The 22,837-nt window shown below is 46.7% G+C and overlaps 2 protein-coding genes across 6 annotated transcripts; one reads left to right on the forward strand and one right to left on the reverse strand.

Moving 5' to 3' along the window:
* The first annotated feature begins 2,165 nt into the window (after window positions 1-2,165).
* On the forward strand, window positions 2,166-11,284 carry LOC100272407 (uncharacterized). Of its 4 annotated transcripts, none has more exons than XM_035964616.1 (7): window positions 2,310-2,696; window positions 3,011-3,129; window positions 3,278-3,771; window positions 4,066-4,409; window positions 10,387-10,521; window positions 10,619-10,669; window positions 10,892-11,284. In XM_035964616.1, the coding sequence occupies exons 4-7, from the start codon at window positions 4,112-4,114 to the stop codon at window positions 10,966-10,968; spliced, it is 561 nt and encodes a 186-aa protein (XP_035820509.1). In that variant the 5' UTR covers window positions 2,310-2,696; window positions 3,011-3,129; window positions 3,278-3,771; window positions 4,066-4,111; the 3' UTR covers window positions 10,969-11,284. The 4 variants fall into 4 exon arrangements, with proteins under 4 accessions (XP_008667419.1, XP_008667420.1, XP_035820509.1 ...); NM_001146885.1 differs by having other exon boundaries at window positions 2,377-2,696; window positions 4,061-4,409; window positions 10,892-11,225; XM_008669197.4 differs by lacking the exon at window positions 3,278-3,771 and having other exon boundaries at window positions 2,166-2,696; window positions 4,061-4,409.
* A 5,909-nt stretch (window positions 11,285-17,193) lies between these two features.
* LOC103647209 (cadmium/zinc-transporting ATPase HMA3) lies at window positions 17,194-20,701 on the reverse strand. 2 transcript variants are annotated; one of them, XM_020549344.1, is made up of 6 exons: window positions 20,373-20,701; window positions 19,631-20,245; window positions 19,382-19,519; window positions 18,950-19,277; window positions 18,651-18,856; window positions 17,194-18,563 (listed from the first exon to the last, which is right to left on the reverse strand). In XM_020549344.1, the coding sequence occupies exons 1-6, from the start codon at window positions 20,605-20,607 to the stop codon at window positions 17,401-17,403; spliced, it is 2,685 nt and encodes an 894-aa protein (XP_020404933.1). In that variant the 5' UTR covers window positions 20,608-20,701; the 3' UTR covers window positions 17,194-17,400. The 2 variants fall into 2 exon arrangements, with proteins under 2 accessions (XP_020404933.1, XP_008670003.1); XM_008671781.4 differs by having other exon boundaries at window positions 17,194-18,560; window positions 20,373-20,686.
* Window positions 20,702-22,837: the final 2,136 nt, after the last annotated feature.

The raw sequence follows: 22,837 nt of genomic DNA on the forward strand, positions 1-22,837 counted from the left end.
CATAAAAGTATAAAGCACAGCGGATTTAAAATTCCACATCAAATGGCGTGCTCCAAGTGCTAAGAAATAACGGCGGTGCTAAATTTATAATTCTTGAGTCATAGGAATCGTCGTACAATTAAGAGGGATCCGCGACGGTTAAGTAAGTTGTGAAACGAGCCAAGTTCAATATCTTTTGAAAACTCCTTGGAGATCATTTTCCCAGATCATGAATGCCCTTGAGAAAAACAAATTTTACTTCCCACAAAGACTCCCCTTTTGTTCTCTTCAAAATACTCAAAATTTGGTTTCAGCCCCCAAAACCGGTTCAACCGGTCCTGAAACCGGTTCAACCGGTTTCGGTACTGTTCACCTGCCACCTCTGCTCTGACCTGTCTGACAGTCAGAGCTGTCAGAAAAGTCGCAGCAGATATTTTTCAGAAACCGGTTGAGCTGAAATTTTTCCCTACTCAGCCGGTTTTGAAACCGGTCGAGTCTCCGGCTGAGTAGCTCAGTGGACCGGGATCCCCCTGGTAGAAACCGGTTCAACCGGTTCAACCGGTTTTTGCTCCTTTTCTCCCAACGGCTGCCAGCTTTGGGGGGATCCTTTATATACCCCCTCACACACTCTCTCTCTCATTTACTTCTGCCTCTCTCACGAATTCTTGGCTGACCAACCTTCAAACAAGCGCATTCATTTCACCTTTGACACCCGAAATCGCATCTCCTTCAATCATTTGAAGGACCCTTGGTGTGAGGTGAACTCGATCGAACTCGCTGTCAATTTCATCTCGATTCTCCCATTCTCTTGTTCTTGAGCTCGTTGCAAACTTAACCGTGTGCGGATTTGTTACTCTTGGAACCTCGAGTTCCTTGACGGTTAGAGGTTGCTTGGGAGTCTCCAAATTTGTGGACGACCCCAAGAAGTTTGTATCACCCGCTCCTTGAGCTGATTTGAGAAGAGATTGCTTTGACCTTTGTGGTCGGCTTGTGGAGGATTAGGGTTGGAAAAGACCCGGCCCTTTGTGGGTTCCTCAACGAGGAGTAGGACACCTTTGTGGTGGTTGCCGAACCTCGGGTTATATCGCGTGTTCTTGTGTGTTCTTGTCAAGCGCTTTATATTCAGTGGTTGGTTCATATTATTCATTTGAGTAGATTTTGTGTAGGGAAAATCTTTAGCTATATTCTTCACTACTTCGCATTTGTTCAATAGATTATCAAATTTAAGTTGAGCAGGTTCAAACTTGTTCAGTCGTGACTAAAATCGACCGAACCGGTTTGCACCAGTGCAACTTTAATTTAACCTATTTCGAAGTTTTTAGTGAAAATTTTCAGGTGTAGCCTATTCACCCCCCCTCTAGGCTACTTTCACCTGTGATCAGAAAAAAAAAGAAAGGGCAGGGTAGTGGGCCGGTGTTTACGGTATTCGGCCCGTTCGGCTGAAGATGAGGGCCGACATGAATTCTGGCTGGGCCGGTGTGAGGCGGTTTGGGCCCAAATTAGAGTTTGCAATTCTTCTTCTATTTTCTTTTTCTCCATTTTAAATTAGGTTCAAATTCAAATCTCGAGTTACTTTTAAACAGAGTTTAAACTTCAAGCTTATAAAATGCACAGACCAAAACCAACATGAATGCATTATATTTATTTTATTTATTATTTATTTGTTTGTTTATTATCCTACGTAAGTAAATACTTTTGGATATGTTGCTGCACATAATTATTTTGAGAAAAAAATATTTTCGATTGTATAATCTCGATTAATCGATGCTCTAATATTTATCCTTATATAATACTTATCAATTTCAACAAGGGATAATTTATATAAGAATCCCTTCCCTTTATCAATTTATTAGTTACTCAACTAATTATTGTTTGAATACGAGGAGGAAGAATCCTAATAGATTTCAAATGTCTTTAAAAATTCCCACCACACTTATTATATATATATATTTATCTCTTTATTATTTTATGATATATTATTTATTTTTATTTTTTATATCAAATTTTGGGTTTTATAGTTTTTGGGCCAAGCTCGATCTAGTAGCACCGATTATTTCGAGCCAACGATATTATCTAGCCTACTCGATTGACTTATGGGTTATGCTTGGACCGACAGTCCGGCACGACGGGTAGGCCCGGCATGACCAAAGGCTACCCGTATGGGGGCTGGTACATCCGTAACGGGCCGTGCTAAGTGTTTGCCCGTCCCGGGTCGGGTCGGCTATAGTTGGGGGCGGCGGCGCTACCGGCGCGCAAGCTTCCGGTCTGCTTCAGTTCTCTGGGCCGCCAGCTGAGCCAATGGGCTGGCAGCCTGGCACTGGATGCTGTGACTGCCAACCGTTTGGCCCTCCGACCACAAGTCGGAAAAGTCAATTTTGCCGTGTCAATTGTCAGACCCGTGTTTCTGTTAATTCGTCTCGTTTTCTCCCTTCCCCTGCGGGCTGGAGAGCGGCGGCGAACGAGACAAGGTCACCGGTGACGCTCCTCACCTACTCCCTGCCGCCTTTCGCTTTCCGGCCCGGCCTGCCGCAAGCTCGCGCGCCGCCTACATCGACCCCTCCCCGCGCCGCAGGCCGCCTCCCACAGACGCGGGGCAGCCACGTCGCCCGGCTCGGAGGGATTCGGTTCGGCCCGTCGTGCTCCCCTCCGCACTCTTCTATTGGCCTGGAGAGCAGCGGAGATCCACCAGCAATTTGGATTGCTTCTCCTTTTTCTTGGTACGGCGCCCTAACCTAGCTTGCTTTGGATGTTCTGTTTTGCCTGCACGTATCTTCTCCCATGCGGGTAATGAAATCCAAATCTCGCTTTCTGGGATGGGTGCCCTAATCCCATGGGGAGAAAAACAAGCTAGCGGCTACGTGAACTGTAACCGCGTGTTGCTGTTTCTCAGTCAGCCATTTCTATGGAATAGTGAATCAGTCCTGGATTTGCTTGGGATTTCTGAAATCAGATGATAGTTTACAACTTTACGTATTAAGTCTTGTCAAAATGACTAGCAGTTTACATATTCAATCTTGTCAACATGAACCAGGATATACTTGGTCTCCTCGGTGTTGGCTAGGCAATCCAGCTTTCCAAAGTGTGATCGGACAGGTTTATTTTGGTTCTGAGATGGCTGATGAGGACTCATCCGACTTCACCTTCTGCAGGGTATGCACGCTGCTGCTTGTGTCACTTACACCATAGTGGTCGTTTATGTCATGCTGATTTGTCTGTTGTTTTGTTGCTTTGTGTTGTTTCTTATCGATGCTCTTCTGATCATAAAACCATCACGCTTGATTAATTCATGTTTAAGCAGGGTGATCAGAGAAATTGGCAGCAGAAGCACTTCATTACCAAAACTGTTGGATGACACCTCTCTCTCTCTCTCTCTCTCTCTTTGCCATAAAACAAAATTATGGAGTTGTTTTAATGAGACCTCCAGAGACACCAACGGAGACCTCCAGAGGCACTAGTGCGTAGTGGTCCTAAGGCACGATAGTAATGAGAAGAGAAGAATATGAAGATCGAAGACTTGAAAGGATGGAATATATTCAAAGATTTAGCCTTCAATACGAGTGCATGAAAAATAACTATTCATGTGCCTGAACCTAAAGCAACTATTCATGTGCCTGAACCTTGACTTGTTGGTTTGTTGGGTTTTAACTCTAGTCTTCCCCAACTTACTTGGGACTAAAAGGCTTTGTTGTTGTTGTTGTTGTTTTAAGGAGTTATTGAAGATGCTCTTGCTGCTCATGCCGTTGGATTGAGTCAATTACTTGTGAACAATACAAAGCTAGTGCATCTTTATGGGTAGTCACTTCATTACCTTTTTATTTAGGTTATTATTTGGATATAGGTTGTAGTATATATGCATCACTTTTGCTGGACAAACTCAATTGCATGATAGCTTATCAGTTGTTATTGTAGCGGGCTAGCAGCCTAAACCTTTTCTGTTGAATATTTATCAGCTATTTCTCTTTAAGACCCTTGAGTAGTTAAGAGCCCAAATGGTATGATCTACAAATTTACATGTGCCATTTTGATTTTTCTTGCTTTCTGATATGACTTCTAAGACTTGTTTTGACATATCTTTTTTTAGGTTAGTTCTGCAGAAAATGACGGTCAACCAGAATCTCCTAAAGCCATTCCTATGGCAAGTATGACGCTCGAGGATGTTCGTGTTAAAAGTGCAGATACTTCAAAGAATAATGGCATGAAAACTGTTGACTCAGAAAAAGATAGGTCTGGTAACAATGTCAGTGTTTCAACAAAAGACGATAACATGAAAGCACCAGTTACACATACAGGTAGTGGAGCAGAATCAAATGTCCCATTACAGGCAAAACGTTCATCCAAGAAACCCGCAGCACGGGCAAAGGTTCCTTTTGAGAAAGGCTATAGTCAAATGGATTGGCTAAAACTGACACAAACACATCCTGATCTAGCTGGTAAGTTGTTATTGTTACAGACTTTACTGGTAAGCTGACACGAACACATACTGTTTGCTGATCTTTGGTACTTTGATCTATCTGCATAATTAATTCCTCTTAGCAGACCTATTGTGGGATCTGAGAATGACAGTGGTGTTAAATCTTGTAGGACCTTGTGCACGAGCCCTAGCCACTAGATGTGACAGAACTCATAGGTTATACCTTCGGGATTGGACACTGAGGCCATTAGGGTGATGTAGCTCTACACAGAGACAACGAGGTAGAGCGGCGGTGGCCTTTCCTTCATTGACTGCATAGGAGAGATCGATCTCACGAGTATGAAAGAGAAGGCTACGACAAACATTGGTTTCTGTGCCGACCCTCTTCCTATTAATATCCGCGGTGTGAAAGGGGGCCACAACCATAAGGTTGTTGTGCCCCCGGTTAGGGCGTGTGAGTCGAGTCTAGTTCGGTCGTTTGACAGAACCAGAACCAGATGAGATCAACCTAACAAGTGGGTCTGAATTATATTAATTAATGTTTTATAATTAACTAAAATGCTTAAACTCATGTCATCTCTTAGAATTTAAGTTACTGTGCTCTATTATTCTGCCCGGCACTTTTGTCTGAAAGAAAGGTCCCTAGAGGTTCCATCAGTGTAGAATAAACATATAGTCGACTTGAGATTCAATGTTTACCTTTATGAATAGTTCAATCAACTAAGTTGGGAACCTTTCACTTTATGAAATCTCTATTAACTATTTTTATCTGCCTTTTCTAATTTATCATTTGTTTTGCTGTGGGGTGCATGTTGCATTAGCTGTGGCGGATTGACTGTACTGTATACTAGCTCCATATATAAGCTTTCACCATACATTCAGATTTGTAGCATGAAAAGTGACACTGGGCCTATAAAGCGACTAAGGCTGTTGTTTCGCTTGAGATAATAGTTATATGTTTCATAATGTTATTTCCTTCAATTAAAAACCAAATGACATGGATTTTATTTTCATATTTTGTAATTTTTAATGGGCATAATAAGGCATAGGAATAATAACTTACAGTGATTTTCTGAGACAAATTAGTTGTTGAATATTTTCCTTGTGCGAAACAACACGATAGAGTAAAATACACCAGAGGTACAAGTACAACTTAAGTAGGTTATAGATCTTACAAAATGCTCAATCGGGTCACAATTGTTTTTTTATGAGTGCATTTGCTACATGGATTGCCACTTATCACGTTCTTGTGATGCCATTTTGACAAAGGAAACCTTGCTGTACCATTTTTTAGCAAATAGGGCTGCTTTACCCCAAGTCATTTTCACTGTTTTGTAATAGTTTCTTAGAATGGACTATGTGATGGTTCCATACTGTTGTGAGGTCTAGGTGCCCTAGCTGTGTTTGTCAAAATGAGTTGTTCATTGCATCTCAATATGAATTTAGTCAAGGAATCTGTCCCATCAGTTCAGTTGAGCGAAGTTGGGTTTGATCACAACTAGTTGTTAGCACCGAGCAGGGATTGGCAGCTTTTATGTCCGTGACTAGACACCGCTGCTCAGTATAAATAAATCTCTGTATTTCAGTCATGTTACAGTATGTGCTGATTTAAGTGATCTTTTTCCCCTGAGAATTGGGTCAGTAATGGTGGTGAATTTCCATGTATTAGCATACATGCATTCATCACTCTATATTCTCTTGCCTAGTTAACAACACACCAATACCATCAAATGGTGGCAAAGAACTAATAAGTATGTTAATGGGGAATTCTCATAGAGAAGGCGGTGAAGCTCCGAGGTGTGAGCTCACTGTCCATAACTTAAAGCCCGGCTCCCATAATGGCCTCCAAAAAAGACCATGATAGGGACTCCTTAAAAATAAGTACGTTAATAGCAACTGCTACTACTGTTAGTTTGTTTATAACTATTACTAGATCAGGTACAATCCCCTTTAAGGCTTGTTCGGCTAGGAGTGGATTGAAAGAGATTGGAGGGGATTAAATCCCTTGTTTATCAAAATTGAATAGAAAGGAATTAATCCTACTTTAAGTTATGTTCCGTTGATTGGGAAGAAATGTTTCCTAATGTCTTTCTTCAGAGTGCTGCATCTGAAGATTCTGACCACTGCCCTCTGATCTTGGGGCTCAGGGTTGGCCTGGAAAACGACGCTTTCACTTTGAATCCTTTTGGCCAAAGTTTGAGGGATTTCATGAGAATGTTCAGGAGGCTTGGAGCTCGATTAATAAGAAAAGTTGTCCCTTCCTAACCTTAGAATTGAAACTCAAATTAGTTGCAAGAGGGCTCCAGAGATGGAGTGATAGAAAAGTTGGCAATGTTAAATCTCAACTTGCACTAGCTAGGGGGATTCTTCATCAAATTGAGATTGCTCAAGGCTCAAGGGAGCTATCGACAGCTGAAATGTGGCTTAAAAATGGCCTCAGAAAACATGCACTTGCTCTAGCTTCACTCTTGCGCACTATTGTTAGGTTGAGGTCTAGACTGAATTGGCTAAAGGAAGGGGATGCCAACACAAAGTTGTTTCACCTGCATGCTAAATTTTGGAAGCAGAAAAACTTCGCTGCAAAGTTGGTTTCTAATAATAGCATCTGTACCAATCATGAGGATAAAGCTAAACTGGTTGATGACTTCTGTAGATCCTTGCTGGGTACTAATGTGGCCAGAATGTCTTCTATTAATCTTGATATGCTGGGTACTCATAATCATGATTTGGCTGTTCTGGATTTGCCCTTCACAGAAACAGAGGTCTGGGAGACAATCAAACAGCTGCCCTCTGACAAAGCTCCTGGCCTTGATGGCTTTCATAGGCCGAGCTTATAAGTGTTGTTGGCCTATTAGGAAGGATGAGGTGATGGCAGTGGTTTCAGCAGTGTGGAGTAGGAAGTTTGCTAATTTTGATCGGCTAAACACAGCTTATGTGGCTCTTCTTCCAAAGAAGAATAGGGCTGAGGAGGTTAAAGACTATCGTCCTATTAGCCTGGTGCATAGCATTGCCAAATTGATCACAAAAATGTTGGCCAACAGATTGGCTAGTAAGCTGCACTATATGGTTTCTCCAAAGTAGAGTGCTTTCATCAAAGGTCGCTTTATCCAAGATAACTTTATGCTAGTACAGCAAACGGCTAGGCTGCATCATCATAAAAAAACCTGGGTGCTTTTAAAGCTTGATATTACAAAGTCATTTGACTCAGTCTCCTGTCCTTTTCTATTGGAAGTTCTTTAAAATTTAGGTTTTGGCCAAGTATGGAGAGATATTAGTAGTGGATTGCTGGCTGCTTCTTCCAGCAAGTGCTCTTAAATGGAATTCCAGGAAAGACCATTCAGCTAAAAAGGGGTTTGAGGCAGGGAGATCCCTTGCCTCTAATGCTTTTTATTCTTGTTATGGATATTCTTGGGGATATGGTTTCTAAAACTGAAGAGGAAGGGCTTCTACAACTACAACCTCTTTTTTCCAGATCCTTACAACATAGGATTTCTTTGTATGTGGACGACGTTGTTCTTTTCTTGCAGCCAAGGGAGAGTGATATTCAGATGATTCTCAACATTCTGCACCTATCTGGGGAAGCCTCAGGTCTTAAGAATAATGTCCAGAAGAGCAATGTTTACCCTATTCGATGTGATGAACAAGATATTGCAATTCTGAATGAGCAACTCCCTTGTGAGTTATCTGCTTTTCCTTGCACTTACTTGGGTTTGCCTCTATCCCTGTAAAAGCTTTTGAAGAGCCAAGTGCAACCAAGCATCGACAAGATTGTGGATCAGCTTCCCGAATGGAAGGCAGATTTGATGACAAGGGCGGGGTGCAAAGTCCAAGTGCAATTTGTTTTAACAGGAATGATTATTTATCTGGCAATGGCTGTGGATTTGCCAGCATGGGCACTAAAGGTTATTGATAAAATTAGGAAAGGCTTTCTTTGGCGTGGAAGAAAAGAGGCTAAAGGAGGGCACTGTTTGGTGGCTTGGGGGAAAGTATGTCGGCCTGTGGAGTTTGGAAGGATGGGTATTTTTAGCTTAAAGGAGCTGGGATGGGCCCTTCGAATGAGGTGGTTATGGTTGGCCAAGATTCACCCTGTGAGACCTTGGTCTTCTCTTCCATTGCAGTTCTGTGATGAAGTCAGGGCTTTCTTCTCTATAGCTATGGTGACAGAAATTGGAAATGGTGCATCAACCTTGTTTTGGAAGGATTGATGGCTGCATGGTAGATGTGTTAAGGACTTGGCACCTAGGTTGTTTGAGGTGGTTCCTAGACGCATTGCTAATAATAGGAACGTGCAAGAGGCCCTTATGAACAGAGGATTGATTTCTGGTATCCGAGGTGGTTTATCTGTTGGAGTTATAGCAGAGTTCCTTACTCTTTGGGATGCCTTGCGATTGGTGGAGTTGCAGCCAGAGAAATAGGATAATCACATCTTCAGGATGACAAACAATAGTAAATACTCAGCCAAGGTAGCCTATGAGAGCCTTTTTATGGGATCAACTCAGTTTGAGCCTTGTGAGAGAATTTGGCAGTCTTGGTCTCCTCCGAAATGTAAATTTTTCATGTGGCTTTTGGCTTTTAGAAGATGTTGGACAACTGATGGGCTGCAGAAGCGAGGGCTTCAACACCCTGACCGTTGCCCTCTTTGTGATCAAGAATTTGAAGATATTGATCACTTGATGGTGGGATATGTTTTTCAAGAGAATTCTGGTACAAGTGGCTTGGGCAGGTCAATCTTCAGACCCTCACTCAGCCAGGCGAAAGGAACACCATTGCTGCGAAGGGGCTCAATTCCCTAATCATCCTGGGCTTCTTTTTTTTTTTGATAATGGAAACATGAGTTCTGGCTTTAGCATGGTAATGCGTACAGCCAACACAAGACAATTATTACATCCGAGAAACGTTGCATAGAAAATGAAACTAACTTAAAGAAGCAAAATCACGAGAATGTAGGTAACTCTAGCCATCCTCAATTCTTGCATTTGAGCGCCATCCATGATTTGCAAAGACTTCCATCGCCACCACTTCATCATCCTGGGCTTCTGGACGCTTTGGAACCACAAGAGTGGTTGTCTTTGAAAAGCACACCCCTAATGTGGATTCGACCTCTAGGAAAGCTGAGGAAGAAAAGGAATTGTGGGAGATGTTAGAGGCCAAGAGTCTCTCTCCTAACGGCTCCTATTCCTGGGCTATAGTCGTGTTGGTTGTTTTAGTAATTTGTTTCCTATGGATGTCTTTTTGTATTGTCTTTTATGGCCACCGTAAGGTAGTTTCTTTATCTTGTATCGGTCTATTTTGGACCTTTTTTTTCTTAATATAATGATGCTCAACTCTCCTGCGCGTTCGAGAAAAAAGGAATTAATCCCTCTCAACCCTCTCCAATCCCCGTGCAACTGAACTAGGTCTTATAAATAGCTTCCATTCCCCTTCTACAAGATAAAAAATAAGGTTGAACTCTCAGCACTGCTATGGCAAAATTGTCTTGGTTTATCCCTTCCTCAGACTCCACTTACATGGGAGACTCCATCACTAGGTGCCTTTGTTAGCGCTGCCATCAACATGTAAATGATGACTCGCTGGGAGCTGTTGTGGCACTTTGGTATGACCGTGTTTTTGCAAATATGCAAGTCAAATGCACCCATAAAACAGCTTGTGTGACATGTTTGAGCATTTTGCAATATTTATGACCTACTTGCAGTGCACCCCGACAATGCAAGTTGTTGTATCCTTGATCTATTTTACTCAAATTATAAACAGGACGATGTTTGTGTTAGAAATATTATTTTTAAGTTCACAATGATTACCCCCACATTGCAAAACCTTTTAATGGTTAGATGAGATCTTGTAAACGTTGTTATGTCAATCTGGGAGTAACCAGAACTATATGCTTACACAACTGCACTAGTTATAATCATGTTTGCCATTTTTGTTTACCTACTTTTTTTTTGCCCTCAATTGATTATCTGATAATTGGTGAAATGATGTTTTCTTTCCTTGTATAGGGCTTAAGGGGCAGTCAAACCGAAGGTTAATTTCTTTGGAAGAGGTTAAGCAGCACAAAGCAGGAGATTGTATTTGGACAGTTCTCAAAGGCCGCGTGTACAACATTGCTCCATACATGAAATTTCATCCTGGAGGTAACCATAGTTTCAGTTCATTCAGAGTTGTTAGTTTCAGAACCAGTGTTCTCATCTCACAAGGCACAACCTTTTCTGTATCATGATACATTTGCAGGTGTTGATATGCTTATGAAAGCCGCTGGGAAAGACTGCACTGCTTTGTTCAGTATCCTTCTATTATTATTTCTGCACTGTGATACATTATCTTGCTGCTTGTGGGCTCATACTGGAACACCATTCTTATTATTATGCAAGCTGGTGTGGCCTAAAGGCATGATATACAAACAGCGATCACTATGATGCCTTTGCAGCTTTTGCTCAATCTCTTCGTGATTGTTGATTGTGCATCTGCTTATAATTCTTGATTGCTCCTTGACTTGACTATTAGATAAATACCATGCTTGGGTAAATGCAGAGTTCCTCCTGGAGAAGTGCCTTGTCGGATTCCTTGATCCCACCGCGTAGATATCCAGGTCTCATGGCATTTTATCACACCCGGACTGTTTGTAGGGCAGGCACCTCAGTCGACGAATTAAAGAATCTAAATGTTTGTATCACAACGGGAGTACAACAATTAAATTCTGTTTCAAAAAGAAAACGGAATTGTTATGACGATGAGAAAAAATCAGTCTAATACTGGTATGCCATTACAGTGCGAGGTGAATTACAACACCTGATGAAATTACTGCATTGTCAATATGAAAACATGTGGTTGTTTATATATACCTGGGGTATAATCCTTTCCAAGCGCTGTAATATGCATGTATATTGTTTTTTTCCACATTTGTTTGAAGTTTTGTTATTCTTTCTGATTGATCAAGTTTAGGATGGCAACGGATAAACTATCCGCGGATAGTGTCTCTGGACATCCATATCCGCGACTTATATCCGAACTCGTACCCGTTACCCGCTATGAATAAAAAACAGTATTCACATCCGTTACCCGCGGGTAACGGATATCCGCGGATATATCCGTTTGCCCACTATAAGTTTAATTTCACACACTTTAGGAAAGAAAAGACTAGTTGTAACATATTTGGTCCCAGAAAACAACATGGTTAAGTCATAAAATATTCTTAGTTTCTCATAAACAATAGCTGCAGTTGTGGCAACGGGAGTACGAGACTTGGGCAGTTGGGCTGGCTGTGGTCTGTGAAGTGGTTCCAAACTCCAATGACCCTACATATCAAGTTACTTTAACGAATATTCGGGTATTCAGATATGGATACTGATTTTTCGTACCCATTTTAAAAATATCCACGGATAGCAAATGCTACCGTATTCGTATCCACGGGTATAGGCTCGTACCCAAAACCGTGTCCAACGGGTTTTGTATCCGCGGGTACGCGGATAAATCACATCCATTGCTATCCCTAATCAAGTTTATTGAAACTTCTCTAAAGTTGTTTTAAAATTAAATATAAAATTTAACCATTGTTTGGCACAAAAGTAGCCAAGTTAGGAGGAAGAGAAAGTTGGGCTTGGGCCGAATGAGTGGCAAAATAGAAGCTCATTTTTAAAGCTATCTTCAACAGTGTCCCTATCCTACCTTTTATCACATCTAATATTTCAAAAACCACTGTATGAATAAAGTGTAAAATAATATTTTGTACAGTCATATGTACGCTCTGTTAAGTATAGCCTAAGCTAACCAATATAGCTAGAAAGATTCCATAACTAGATAACATAACACAACTGCAGTTAACTAACAGGGTAAGGGTAGGGGCCAAACGGTCACTAGCGAAACAACCTTATATATATATATATTTATATATATTGAAGCGGTGCACAAAGTTGTAACCTTGATTGCCCACGTCACCATAATTTTTCCTAACCCCACGATCAAGATCCGACGGCGCGTGACCGTCCCCTTCTCCCTTTGCCTTCCCGTCCAAGCGCTCCATTGAACCATCTTGAAGCTTCACGGCTCATTCGGTCTCGCCTCTACTGATCTACTCGTCAGCATGCCTGCTCCTTCCCCACTTGCCACTACTAGCACCAAAACCCATGGCCTCTCGCGCGCCCACCCCTCCTGCTCCTCTCCACCTCCGCCTCCACGCCGCGTCCCTCTTCTCGCAGCTCCTCCCACTCCTTCGCGTGCGTGCCCCTCCGTGCTGTCGTTGCCATCCCCCTCACCAGCCCTCGCGCTTGCAGTAAAGCCCCATGTCGCAGTATTCTTTGGCAAGGAGTCGAGCCACGAGGTGTTGGGCGTGCTCCAGTTCCATGTGGTGCTCTTGTTGGTGTGCTCAAGCCCCGCGAGCGTGGGGCGCAGACCCGCGTGCTCCTAGGAACAACGAAGTCGCGACGGCGCGACAGGTCCACTGCTCGAGTCCACCCACCCGATGCAGACCCGTCGATGGTCGATTGTCGTCTTTCTCATGCGCGCGCGCGGCTACAGTTTGCCCAGTAGCTAGAGTGGCCTAGCCGCATAGCCAGCCCCTGTGGCCCACCTTGTAGAATTCTGCCTGCGGGCACGGGTATCCGCGGGTTTCGTACCCGATGGGCAAGGATACAGGTAAGAAATCTCACACACGGGTAAGGATACAAGCAACACTTCTCATCCGCGGGTATTTGGCGGATATAAAATTTCGCCCGCGGGTATTACCCGTTACCCGCTTAATTTACTAGCCCATCAAAATATCCCCATGCCACCGCCCCACAGGCCATAGCCCAGTCGCCCACTTGCCCTCGATTCCTCAATCCCTAAATCTCTAAGTATGGTATTTTCTGGCGCCCAGTTTGAACTATGTTCCTTGCCATTATATTATGTCTGTCAAGTTGTTGATGTTCTTGATGAAATGAACATGATCACATACTCGTATGGTATTTTCTGGCGGGTAACGGGTTGCCCGATATCCGCGGATATCCTGCGGGTACGGTGTCACACCCGGATTTAAGGACAAAGCCGGGTGCATCTCATACATGCGCCAAAGAAGACAACATATATAATAACAGAGTGTATAGAGATAAATGTCATAATATAATCAGAGTACTTTATTACATAGCGGAAGTCTTACAAAATAAGAGATAAATATCGCAGGATCTAAAATCTATCCTTGGCGCCAGAAAGCTGACTGGGAGACGCCACCTAGATCAAGTCAAATGCCTCACAGTTAGGCGGCTCCTCTTCGACCACCTGTTCTTCTCCTGTGGGGGGGTGTGAGACAGCAAGAGTGAGCTCACATACGTTCATAGCTCAACAAGTCGTGGGAAATAATGTGGCATGAACTCACCAAAGGTGGGAGTTCATGAAGTGTAAGGCTGATCAAGGAAATAAAGGCTGAAGCTGAGCATTGCTTTTATAAGTTGGTCAAAATTTTATTAGCAATTACTAAGTGTAAGTAAATACCAAACCTTAATAATAATAAAGAAAAGTAATAATAAAATAATCCCAAATGCGATGCAAATGTCAAATTAAATTTAAGTTCCATAAATTAATCATGTGAGGGTCCGAGCTGCTCATGACCGTGAGCACGACTAGTATACCAGTTTTACACTCTGCAGAGGTTGCGCATCTTTACCCACAAGTCATGTTACCCATCTGCCAAGAGATGGCCAATCCCATACACCTCTACCGAGGAGGCGAGGCAGGGTAACACTACGAGGCCTTTACAAAGTTCCACTAGCTTCAGAAATCCCGCTACAGTTTATAGGAAGCTCCAGTGCAGGAATCCCTCGCCTGACCGCCATCGCAGCAAAATCAACCCAAGGACCTCCCTACACTGACCACTCCCCTACTGCCCTTGCCCCTTTCAGGTAAGGAAGTCATCCACTAGCTTTCCTAGTTAATCAGCCAAGGGCGTCCCATTATACCCTTGTGGTAGCACTGTTTTCCCGGGTGGTCGCTCCATGTTCCCATTAACATGATGATCTTAACATGAACATTAATAATAAAAAGATAATAAAAGTGTAGTAATTAATAGTGTATCTTCATACCCAAAACCACAATAAGTGATAGCAAGTACTACCCAAAAATATTCAGTGGCAAAACAAGGTATAAAGATAGCCAAAACTGGGGTAACCTATTGGGTCCCATCAAAATTAACCTATGCAGATCATTATAATTAATAAGAACATGGCTAGGAAAAATTAAGTGATCAAGGGCACAAATTGCCTTTAATGAGCTCCTGCTCAGCTACTTCTACTTGCTGAACCTCAGAATCCACAGTGGCTTGCTCGTCTACTCGCATCAACACAATACATACATAGTATAACATAAATTAACATCACATCAAACAGATAAATAAAATATACAATAAAATCTACACATTAAAATTTAAAATGATATCATAGGAACTGGAATCATTAAATTTGGAGTTATAGGTTTCAAGTTATGAATTTCCTAAGGTTTAATGTGCTTGAAATAGGATTAAATGAGAAATTAATTTTCATACTGTTTTCATGACAAAACAGAGACACTAAATGATAGAGAATATTATTACAAAAATTTAGAAATTGGAATGGAGTGATTTGGATTAAAAATGAATTTCCTATGGATTTATCAAGTTCTAGTATTTATTTTCATATTAAAAATCCTTTTATAATTTATTTTCTATGATTTAATACTGTTATGGACTGGGCCTCAATTTCGAAGAAGGTCAGGGGTTCTGGTGTAAGTTTACCGAGACTCAGAGAATAGGGTCCATGGACTGCGGGTTCTATTCTCTAAAACTGTAAGGGTTCTTTAATAAAAATGTGTCGCGAATGGGGTATCCGTAGATGTGGGCCGTTGGATTAGAACCCAAGGGCTAGGATTAGATCTCCCATAAAATGAATCGGTATGCAACTAGGGCCATTGGATCTAACTTCAATAGTCTGGATTTTATTTGACCGAGATCGGCACGAATCCATCTGATCTCACTTCAACGGCTGGGATTCAAACATGAAGGGGGTAGCTACCACTTAATCAGAGCCATCCGTTTACGATCCTATGGCCAACGATCCTTTCCCTGCTTTTCCCCCTCCCAGCTTGGCCAGACGGCGGCGCCGCCCACCAAATCACGACGGCCATCGCCGGAGTAGTGCCCGCACTAATCCCGTCGCCATCCAGCAATTCACTTGCGCTACACTGACATAAGACCATGGGAAACACGATGGAGGTGAAGAATACCGGGAATCGGGCGCGCAGACGGGTTGTTCTCGCGTTGGGGCGGCTCGGCGGTGTTGAAGACACTCCGACGAGCAATTGTCGGAGTCGTGGTGCCCTCCTGCCCCTCCGGTGACCACCCGTACTTTCGCGATGACCAACCGAACACCCCGAAGCTACACGCCGAGACCAAATGGTGGCGTAGGCGCGATTCCTCCGTCGGCCATGCGGGACCTACTTCTACCGAGCGCTGCGCTACTAGGGTTCCGGCGGCGAGAGCGTTTAATAGGGAATGGGGTCACCGGTGCGTTGTGGTCTGGAGAGGGAGAGAGACTCCCGAGCTTATAGGCTCGATGAGGCGGAGCGTGCGCGTAAACCTTGCCGCGGTCTTCGCGGGGTCGTTGTAACGGCGACGAAGCAGCTGACAAGCCGGCCCGCGTGATAGTGAAACAGATGAGCGCGCGGCGCGGAGGTTATGTCTGGTCACGGGGCCCCACCGCGCAGTGAGTCGAGAGGGAGGAGAAATGCGGTGCCACTGACCAGACTGGTCCACATGTCGGCGCAGCGGATAGGTAGTGGGCTGTGCGGATCAAAAGAGAAGTTGGGCCGAATTGATGATTTTGGGCCCAACAGTGGAATTTCTCCTTTTTCTTTTTATATTTTCATTTTCCTATTATGTCTCCTTTTTATTTTGACTCCCAGATTTGAATTTGAGACGTTGTATGAATTTCACCTTTGAGTAAATGTACAAATTCAAATCTTAAGGTAGAAATAATATATTTTATTGTATATATTTTTATTCTATTTTTTTGTCACATAGTATTCCCTTTCTTCCTTTTCCAAACTCTAGAATTTCTTTTAGGATTTAGTTTTCCCATTGGAGTATTAACACACTTATTATTATATTTTTTTAACCATATTTTTATATCATCCTAAAATGCACACAAAGTAAGACCCAACATGATGCATAATTTGTTTTTGGGTATCTTTTGGTATTTATGTATTTGTGTAAGTAATGTGTCCACAAGAAATGATAAACATTGGTAACACTTATAGCTATAGAGTAATATGATTTCTCTTTTTAGACCTTTCTTACAAAGTGGGTGTTACATACGGGCACGGGTCGAAAACTTTACCCGCAATCTCTCGCTGGCACGGATAAGCACTAGAGGCGCGGATATGTTGTCGGGCGGGAAAATGACTTACCCGCACTTTACCGACCCGCTGCCATCCCTAACCTAGTTTGAGTGAAGCAGAACATTTTTGTCTTGTGAGGTTAACGAACTCCCTTTTTAACTCATCACTCCACATGATATTGACTCGACAGCTCAACAATTTGCTAACAACATATTTGTATAGACTTTGTAGCTTCATGGCTTGAAGTGTGGTTTATAAGTTGAACGCATATTTGTATAGACTCCGCACGATGGTTTCTTTGAGATGAATGAAACTGTATTGGTTGTTAGCAAATGGTTTGTGAGATATTGCCGTTCTGTATCTATGTTTTATTTTAATTTTTAACTCCCATGATAACATACCTAGTTCTGAAATATGCGTGCAACCTTGCTGCGGTATTTGCATCTAAAAGGTAGGGAATGAGACCATACTAGAGTGCCCAGCAGGAGCTGAAAATTGAACAGCTGTTTTCATTTCACCATGGCAACGCACAAGCTGGCGACGGTGATGAAAAAAAAACAAGGCTGACAATGGGCCAGCCACTATTCCCAACTGATCTAAGGGGAGCGTAGTACAAGAGCACTCTACGAAGTCGTACTCGTGATATTCCACAGATGCTAGTGTTGTAGGTCAGGTCAGCACACAAGGGCTGAGATGGCGCCGCCGTCTTTACCACCGGAGCCGCAGCACATGGCGTCCTTGGGAGAAGCAGACCGACTCCTCGCCGTGCTGCAGCAGGGCGACCTCGCGCTGATGACAATGCACACCTCGTCCTCGCCACCGTGTGCTTCCGCGCAGCACGCGGCCGAAGCGGGAGCGCCACCGCAGCATCCCCCGGCGGCGTTGCCTTCCGCCTTCTCGTGAGCGGCCGCGTCCTTCCGGTGCTCCACGGCTCGTACCGGTATGGCGATCACGACGGCGTCCTCGGGCAGCTTGCTCTGCTTGTGGCAGCAACGATGGCAGTCGTCTTTACCATTACCATGCTTGTCACCTCCTGGCCTATCGGCCTTCTTCCCTGCGCCCGCGGGCTGGGGCCTCGTGGCCACAGGCTTCACCGTCGTCGCGCCACACGCCTTGGACGCCGTAGCGCAGCACGCTGTCTTGGGCGCCTTGCACGCCGTAGCACAGCACGCCTTGGACGCCCCGCCGCACCTCCGCCGCGCGCGGGCCGCGTCCCTCAGCAGCAGCATGCTGTGCAGCACGACGAGCAGGCACGTGCCGACGTCGGCGAGCACGGCCACCCACAGCACGGGGCGCCACGCGACGGCGAGCGCCAGGACGGCGGCCTTGGCGCCGACGGAGGAGGCCACGTTGACGGCGATGGTCCGGCGGGTGCGGCGCCCGAGCCTGACGGCCTTGGGCACCCGCAGGACGTCGCCGGACATGAGCGTGGCGTGGCTCGTCTCGATGGCGGCCGCCGACCCGGACAGGCCCATGGACACGCCCACGTCCGCCGCGGCGAGCGCCGGCGCGTCGTTCATGCCGTCGCCGACCATCAGCGTCGCCCCGTGCCGCGCCTGGAGCCCCCGGATGAGCCGGACCTTGTCCTCCGGGAGGAGCCCCGAGTGGAGCTCCTCCAGGACGCCGCCGAGCTGCTCCTGCGCGTGCTTGGCCGCCGCTTCGCTGTCCCCGGTGAGCATCACTGACTTGATCCCCATTGATCGCAGCTGCAAGATCGCCTCGGCCGCCCCGGTCCTGCAGGTGTCGGAGAGCGAAAACTTGCCCACGAGATCGCCGTCGCAGATCACGAGACCAACGGACACGCCTTTGAGGCCATCTGTTTCTCGGTGGCCAGCTTCTTGTATATCATCATGTCAGGATGCAGTAGTTAGGCACCCATTTACATGTCAAGCCCCCTAGCATATATAGCAGGGTGTTTGCTTACCTTGTTGACGACACGAGGACCTTGCCATGATCCTTTCGTTTCCGATGTAGATGTGTTTTCCATTGATGGCCCCATAGATGCCCTCGCCATGGTAGATGCAAGTCTCAGTCACGTCCTCCGGCTTCGGCTGTATAGATTTGGACTGGGCATACTCGACAAGTGCAGCAGCCATTGGGTGGCTTGATTTGCTCTCGATGCTAGATACCCTGCGAGAGAGATGCATCTAGCTAGCTAGTACTTTCCAATCTAAAACAAATTAGCAGCAGCCAATTTTTATTATAAGTTCATATCATACATACCAGTAAAGTAGCTGGCTCATTTGAACCTTGTCCCTCACCACAAGGAAGTCCTTGATGCTGAACTCGCCTCTGGTGATGGTCCCGGTCTTGTCGAACGCGGCGACCCTGACCTCGCCCAGCGACTCAAGAACGTTGCCTCCCTTGACGAGGAGCCCCATCCTGGCCGCCCGCAGGAGCGCGCAGAAGGTGGCGACGGGCGTGGACAGCACCAGCGCGCACGGGCACGCGCTCACCAGCAGCACCAGGGACAGCCGGAACCAGTGCTCCAGGTCGGGAGCTCCCAGCAGGACGGGCACGAGGACCACCCCGGCGGCGAGGACGACCACGGCTGCGCATGCACGCGAAAGAACAACCGCACTGCCTCTGCTGAGCTGCTGCTATATATGCCAATTCTATGCCTTTTTTTTTTGACACCGCGGTCGTCGTACCAACCAGGGGTGTAGTGCTTGGCGCACGAGTCGATGAGCCGCTGCGTCCTGGACCGGCTGTTCTGGGCCTCCTCCACCAGCCTCTCCATCTTCGCCACCGTCGAGTTCTCGGCGAGGGCCGTCGTCCGCACGGAGATGTAACCTGCGGCATCACACGACATCTGTAGTACGAAATGAATGGACATTGTTGCTGAATACAATAGAAGCTTCGATGATCCAAGGCTATTAGCTAGCTTGTTGTTTGTTACCATACCATCCAAGTTGATGGTGCCGGCCCAGACCTCGGACTGCGCCTGCTTCGGCACGGGGAAGGACTCGCCGGTGAGGCTGCTCTCGTCGACCTCGCTCTGCCCGCCGACCACAACACCGTCCACGGGGACCACGTCCCCGGCCCTGACCGCGACGACCGTGCCGACCGCCACGTCACCCATGCCGACGACCTGCCCCGTCTCGGCGAGCACCACGGTCTTGGGCACCGAGGACATCAGGGACAGCATCCCGGCGCTGGCCTTGGTGCACGCCAGCGTCTCCAGCCACTCGGCCACGGTGAAGAGGAACACGATGGCGCCCGCCTCCGTGTAGCTCCCGAGCGCCACGGCCCCGGCCACCGCGATGAGCATCAGGATGTTGATGTCCAGGGTGAGCTTGCCGGCCGCCGCGAACGCCCTCAGCAGCATGGGCTGGGACCCCACGCAGGCCGCCGCCACCGCCAGCCACCGCAGCGGAGGGAGGAGCGGCGCGAACAGGGACGCCGCGAGCAGCACGCCGCAGGCCACGATGAACGGGCTGGGCCACCGCCCGGGGGCGCCGGCGCTGCTGCCATAGGCTCGGACGGAGGCCTCGAGGCCCGCCTTGTTCAGAACCTTCACTGGTTCCGGAAACGTGCACAACAACAGAGATTGACTATGACATGACTCCGGTCCGATCCACGTACTGCGCAACTGCTCGCGTCCGCGAAGAATGTGCAAGGGAGAAAGAGAGAGGGATTCGGTTACCGATGTGGAACTGGGAGACGGCGGCCGTGTCGTGGTCGACGATGACGGTCCGGGAGGGGACGACGACGGTGACCGCCCTCACGCCGTTGATGGGCGCCAGGAGCCGCTCAACGAGCGCCACCTCAGCGGTGCAGCAGATGCCCAGGACATCCAGGTACGTCTTCTCCCACTTGCCGGCCGTCTTCCCGCAGCAGCCGCCGCCCCTGGCCGCTGCCTCCACGGCCGGTCCCGGCATCTCGGAGGGCCAGGGGCAAGGTCCCAAGGCGAGCGGAAACGCTAAACGACGTGCGCCCGCGGAGCCAGCCAAAATTTTAGCCACCGGCTGCTCCTCCATCCTTGGCGTGGCCCTGTCCAGCGAGTTTTCAGGCTTCCCCCCTTGAATTCCTATTTTTAACTACATCATTTTACCAACAGCATGAGCATGACCAAGGCACCAAGCGTTGTCGACAAGGGAGCGAGCAGACCCTCCCCAACGATCAGCAATTCAAAAAAATCATGCTCCGATAAGGGAGTGATCATGGAATGGGAATGCCACCGTAACAATCAGATGAACTGTTTTTGGCCCTCTGGCTATGAGTTTGGGCCAATCGGTGCCAAATTTGACATGTTCATTGCACACAAGACACCCTGATGTTCGACTAAAAACTCTGAACTAAAAATATGCCAAAGCCATATCCTATGTTATGTTCATCTTAGTGTTTGGTTGAAGAGCCAAGTAGAATGAAGTCGCTCTGTTCTGTGTTTGATAAGCTGGAAATGAGCGACTCTGTTTTTTGTTTGGTTGCAGAGTGAACTGGAACAGAGCGTGTTGAGTACCAATTTGAGCGCGCGGACCGTCCGCGCCTGTGGGCCGGACGGTCCGCGCGTGCGCAGAACAGATTAGGTTTCCGAGTTTTGTGCTACGGTTGTTAGCTAGATTCGCGGAATTAGCTCGGGAAATTAGTTTGTAAAGGGTCAATCCCTCTCCTCTATAAATAGAGAGGCATACGGCCGATTTGTAATAATCAATCGAACCTTCAATCAATACAATTTACATTTTATCCTAGGAGTAGTTCTAATCTAGTCTAGGTTTAGTCTTTCAATCTCCAAAACTTCCGCTTCTCTTCGACTCTACGTCGATTAGAGGAGTCTAGGTCGGTCTACCTGAGCCTAGATATCACCTAGGATCTCTACTCCCCGACAGGGTTCCTCCCGGGAGCGATATCCAGGCGCCGCCGGCGATCCTCCGTGCACACGCGTGGACCGTCCGGCCCTAGGGCGCGGACCGTCCGGCCGTCAGGCAGGGAACTCTAGCCTCGCGCCAGGTCGCGGACTGTCCAGCCCTGTGCCGCGGACCGTCTGCGCCTGACCAGAGAGCACTGCCGCTGGTTCTTGTTGAGTGATTGGCACCCTAAAAAGGTGTCAACATACTTTTTGGCGACTCCACTGGGGACAACATATATAGACTCATCAAATCGGCCCTCAATGGCCGGTTCAAGGGATAGCTCTGATATCTCCCCAAGCAATATTATAGAGCCGACTTGGGAAACCTTGCCGGCTGAAGAACAACTCCTATTCGAGGAGCGCCAGGAGCAGCTGATCCAGGAAGCAAAGGCGAAATTCCTAGCCGACTTCAAGGTAGACAGGAACAACAAAGTCGTTCGGCGATGGACGACAGATCTGGCTTCGCTCCGACCTACTACGAATACCCCCAATGTAAGTAGCATCAATGAACTCCAATCTCTTAAAGCTTACATAGACGAACAATGAGAGCAGATGCAACGTATCGTAGGGGATATACAAAACGATCATAAAAGGCTAGTGCGTGCGCTTGATAAGTCTACTATTGCAAATCTTCCTTCGCACGAGGTTGAACTGAAGGAATACACACGTGATTCATCGGCTACAGGTTGTCACGACCAGTCACAACCCCTTTATGGGATGCCGATAGACATGTACCCTGGGCAACAACAGCCTCCCACGCACATCGGCGATAAATTTGCCGATTTGCGCATGTCCGGACCGTCCGCACGTGAGCGCAGACCGTCCGGGCCAGCGGCGGCCGATCCCATTTTTAGAAGCAAATTACCGAGGCATGCATCCAAGCCGCCACATACCGTGCAAACCCTAGATAACCCATTCGGACCGTCCGCGTATGACGCCACACAGTCCGAATATAATGTCGGACGGTCCAGCCACATGACCGGACAGTCCGCGCACGGAGCCGGACGGTCCGCGTACTTAACCGGACGGTCCGGCACAGAATTTTTTAAGGATGATGGATATCCAACTTCGTATCCGTCCCAGCTAGACTCTCCATCTCACCGCACGACACACCAGCACCATAATATAATCTACCAAACCCGTGAGAGTAAGTACTTTCCGACCCCCAGAAGGCCAGAAAGGAATGGCCAGTCCTATGAGCCTCATAGGGCATGTATTAACGCGCCGCAAAACTCAAACCAATGGGGAGGAAAACAACATAC

Source organism: Zea mays, chromosome 2, assembly GCF_902167145.1.
Source record: "Zea mays cultivar B73 chromosome 2, Zm-B73-REFERENCE-NAM-5.0, whole genome shotgun sequence".
Lineage (NCBI taxonomy): Eukaryota > Viridiplantae > Streptophyta > Magnoliopsida > Poales > Poaceae > Zea > Zea mays.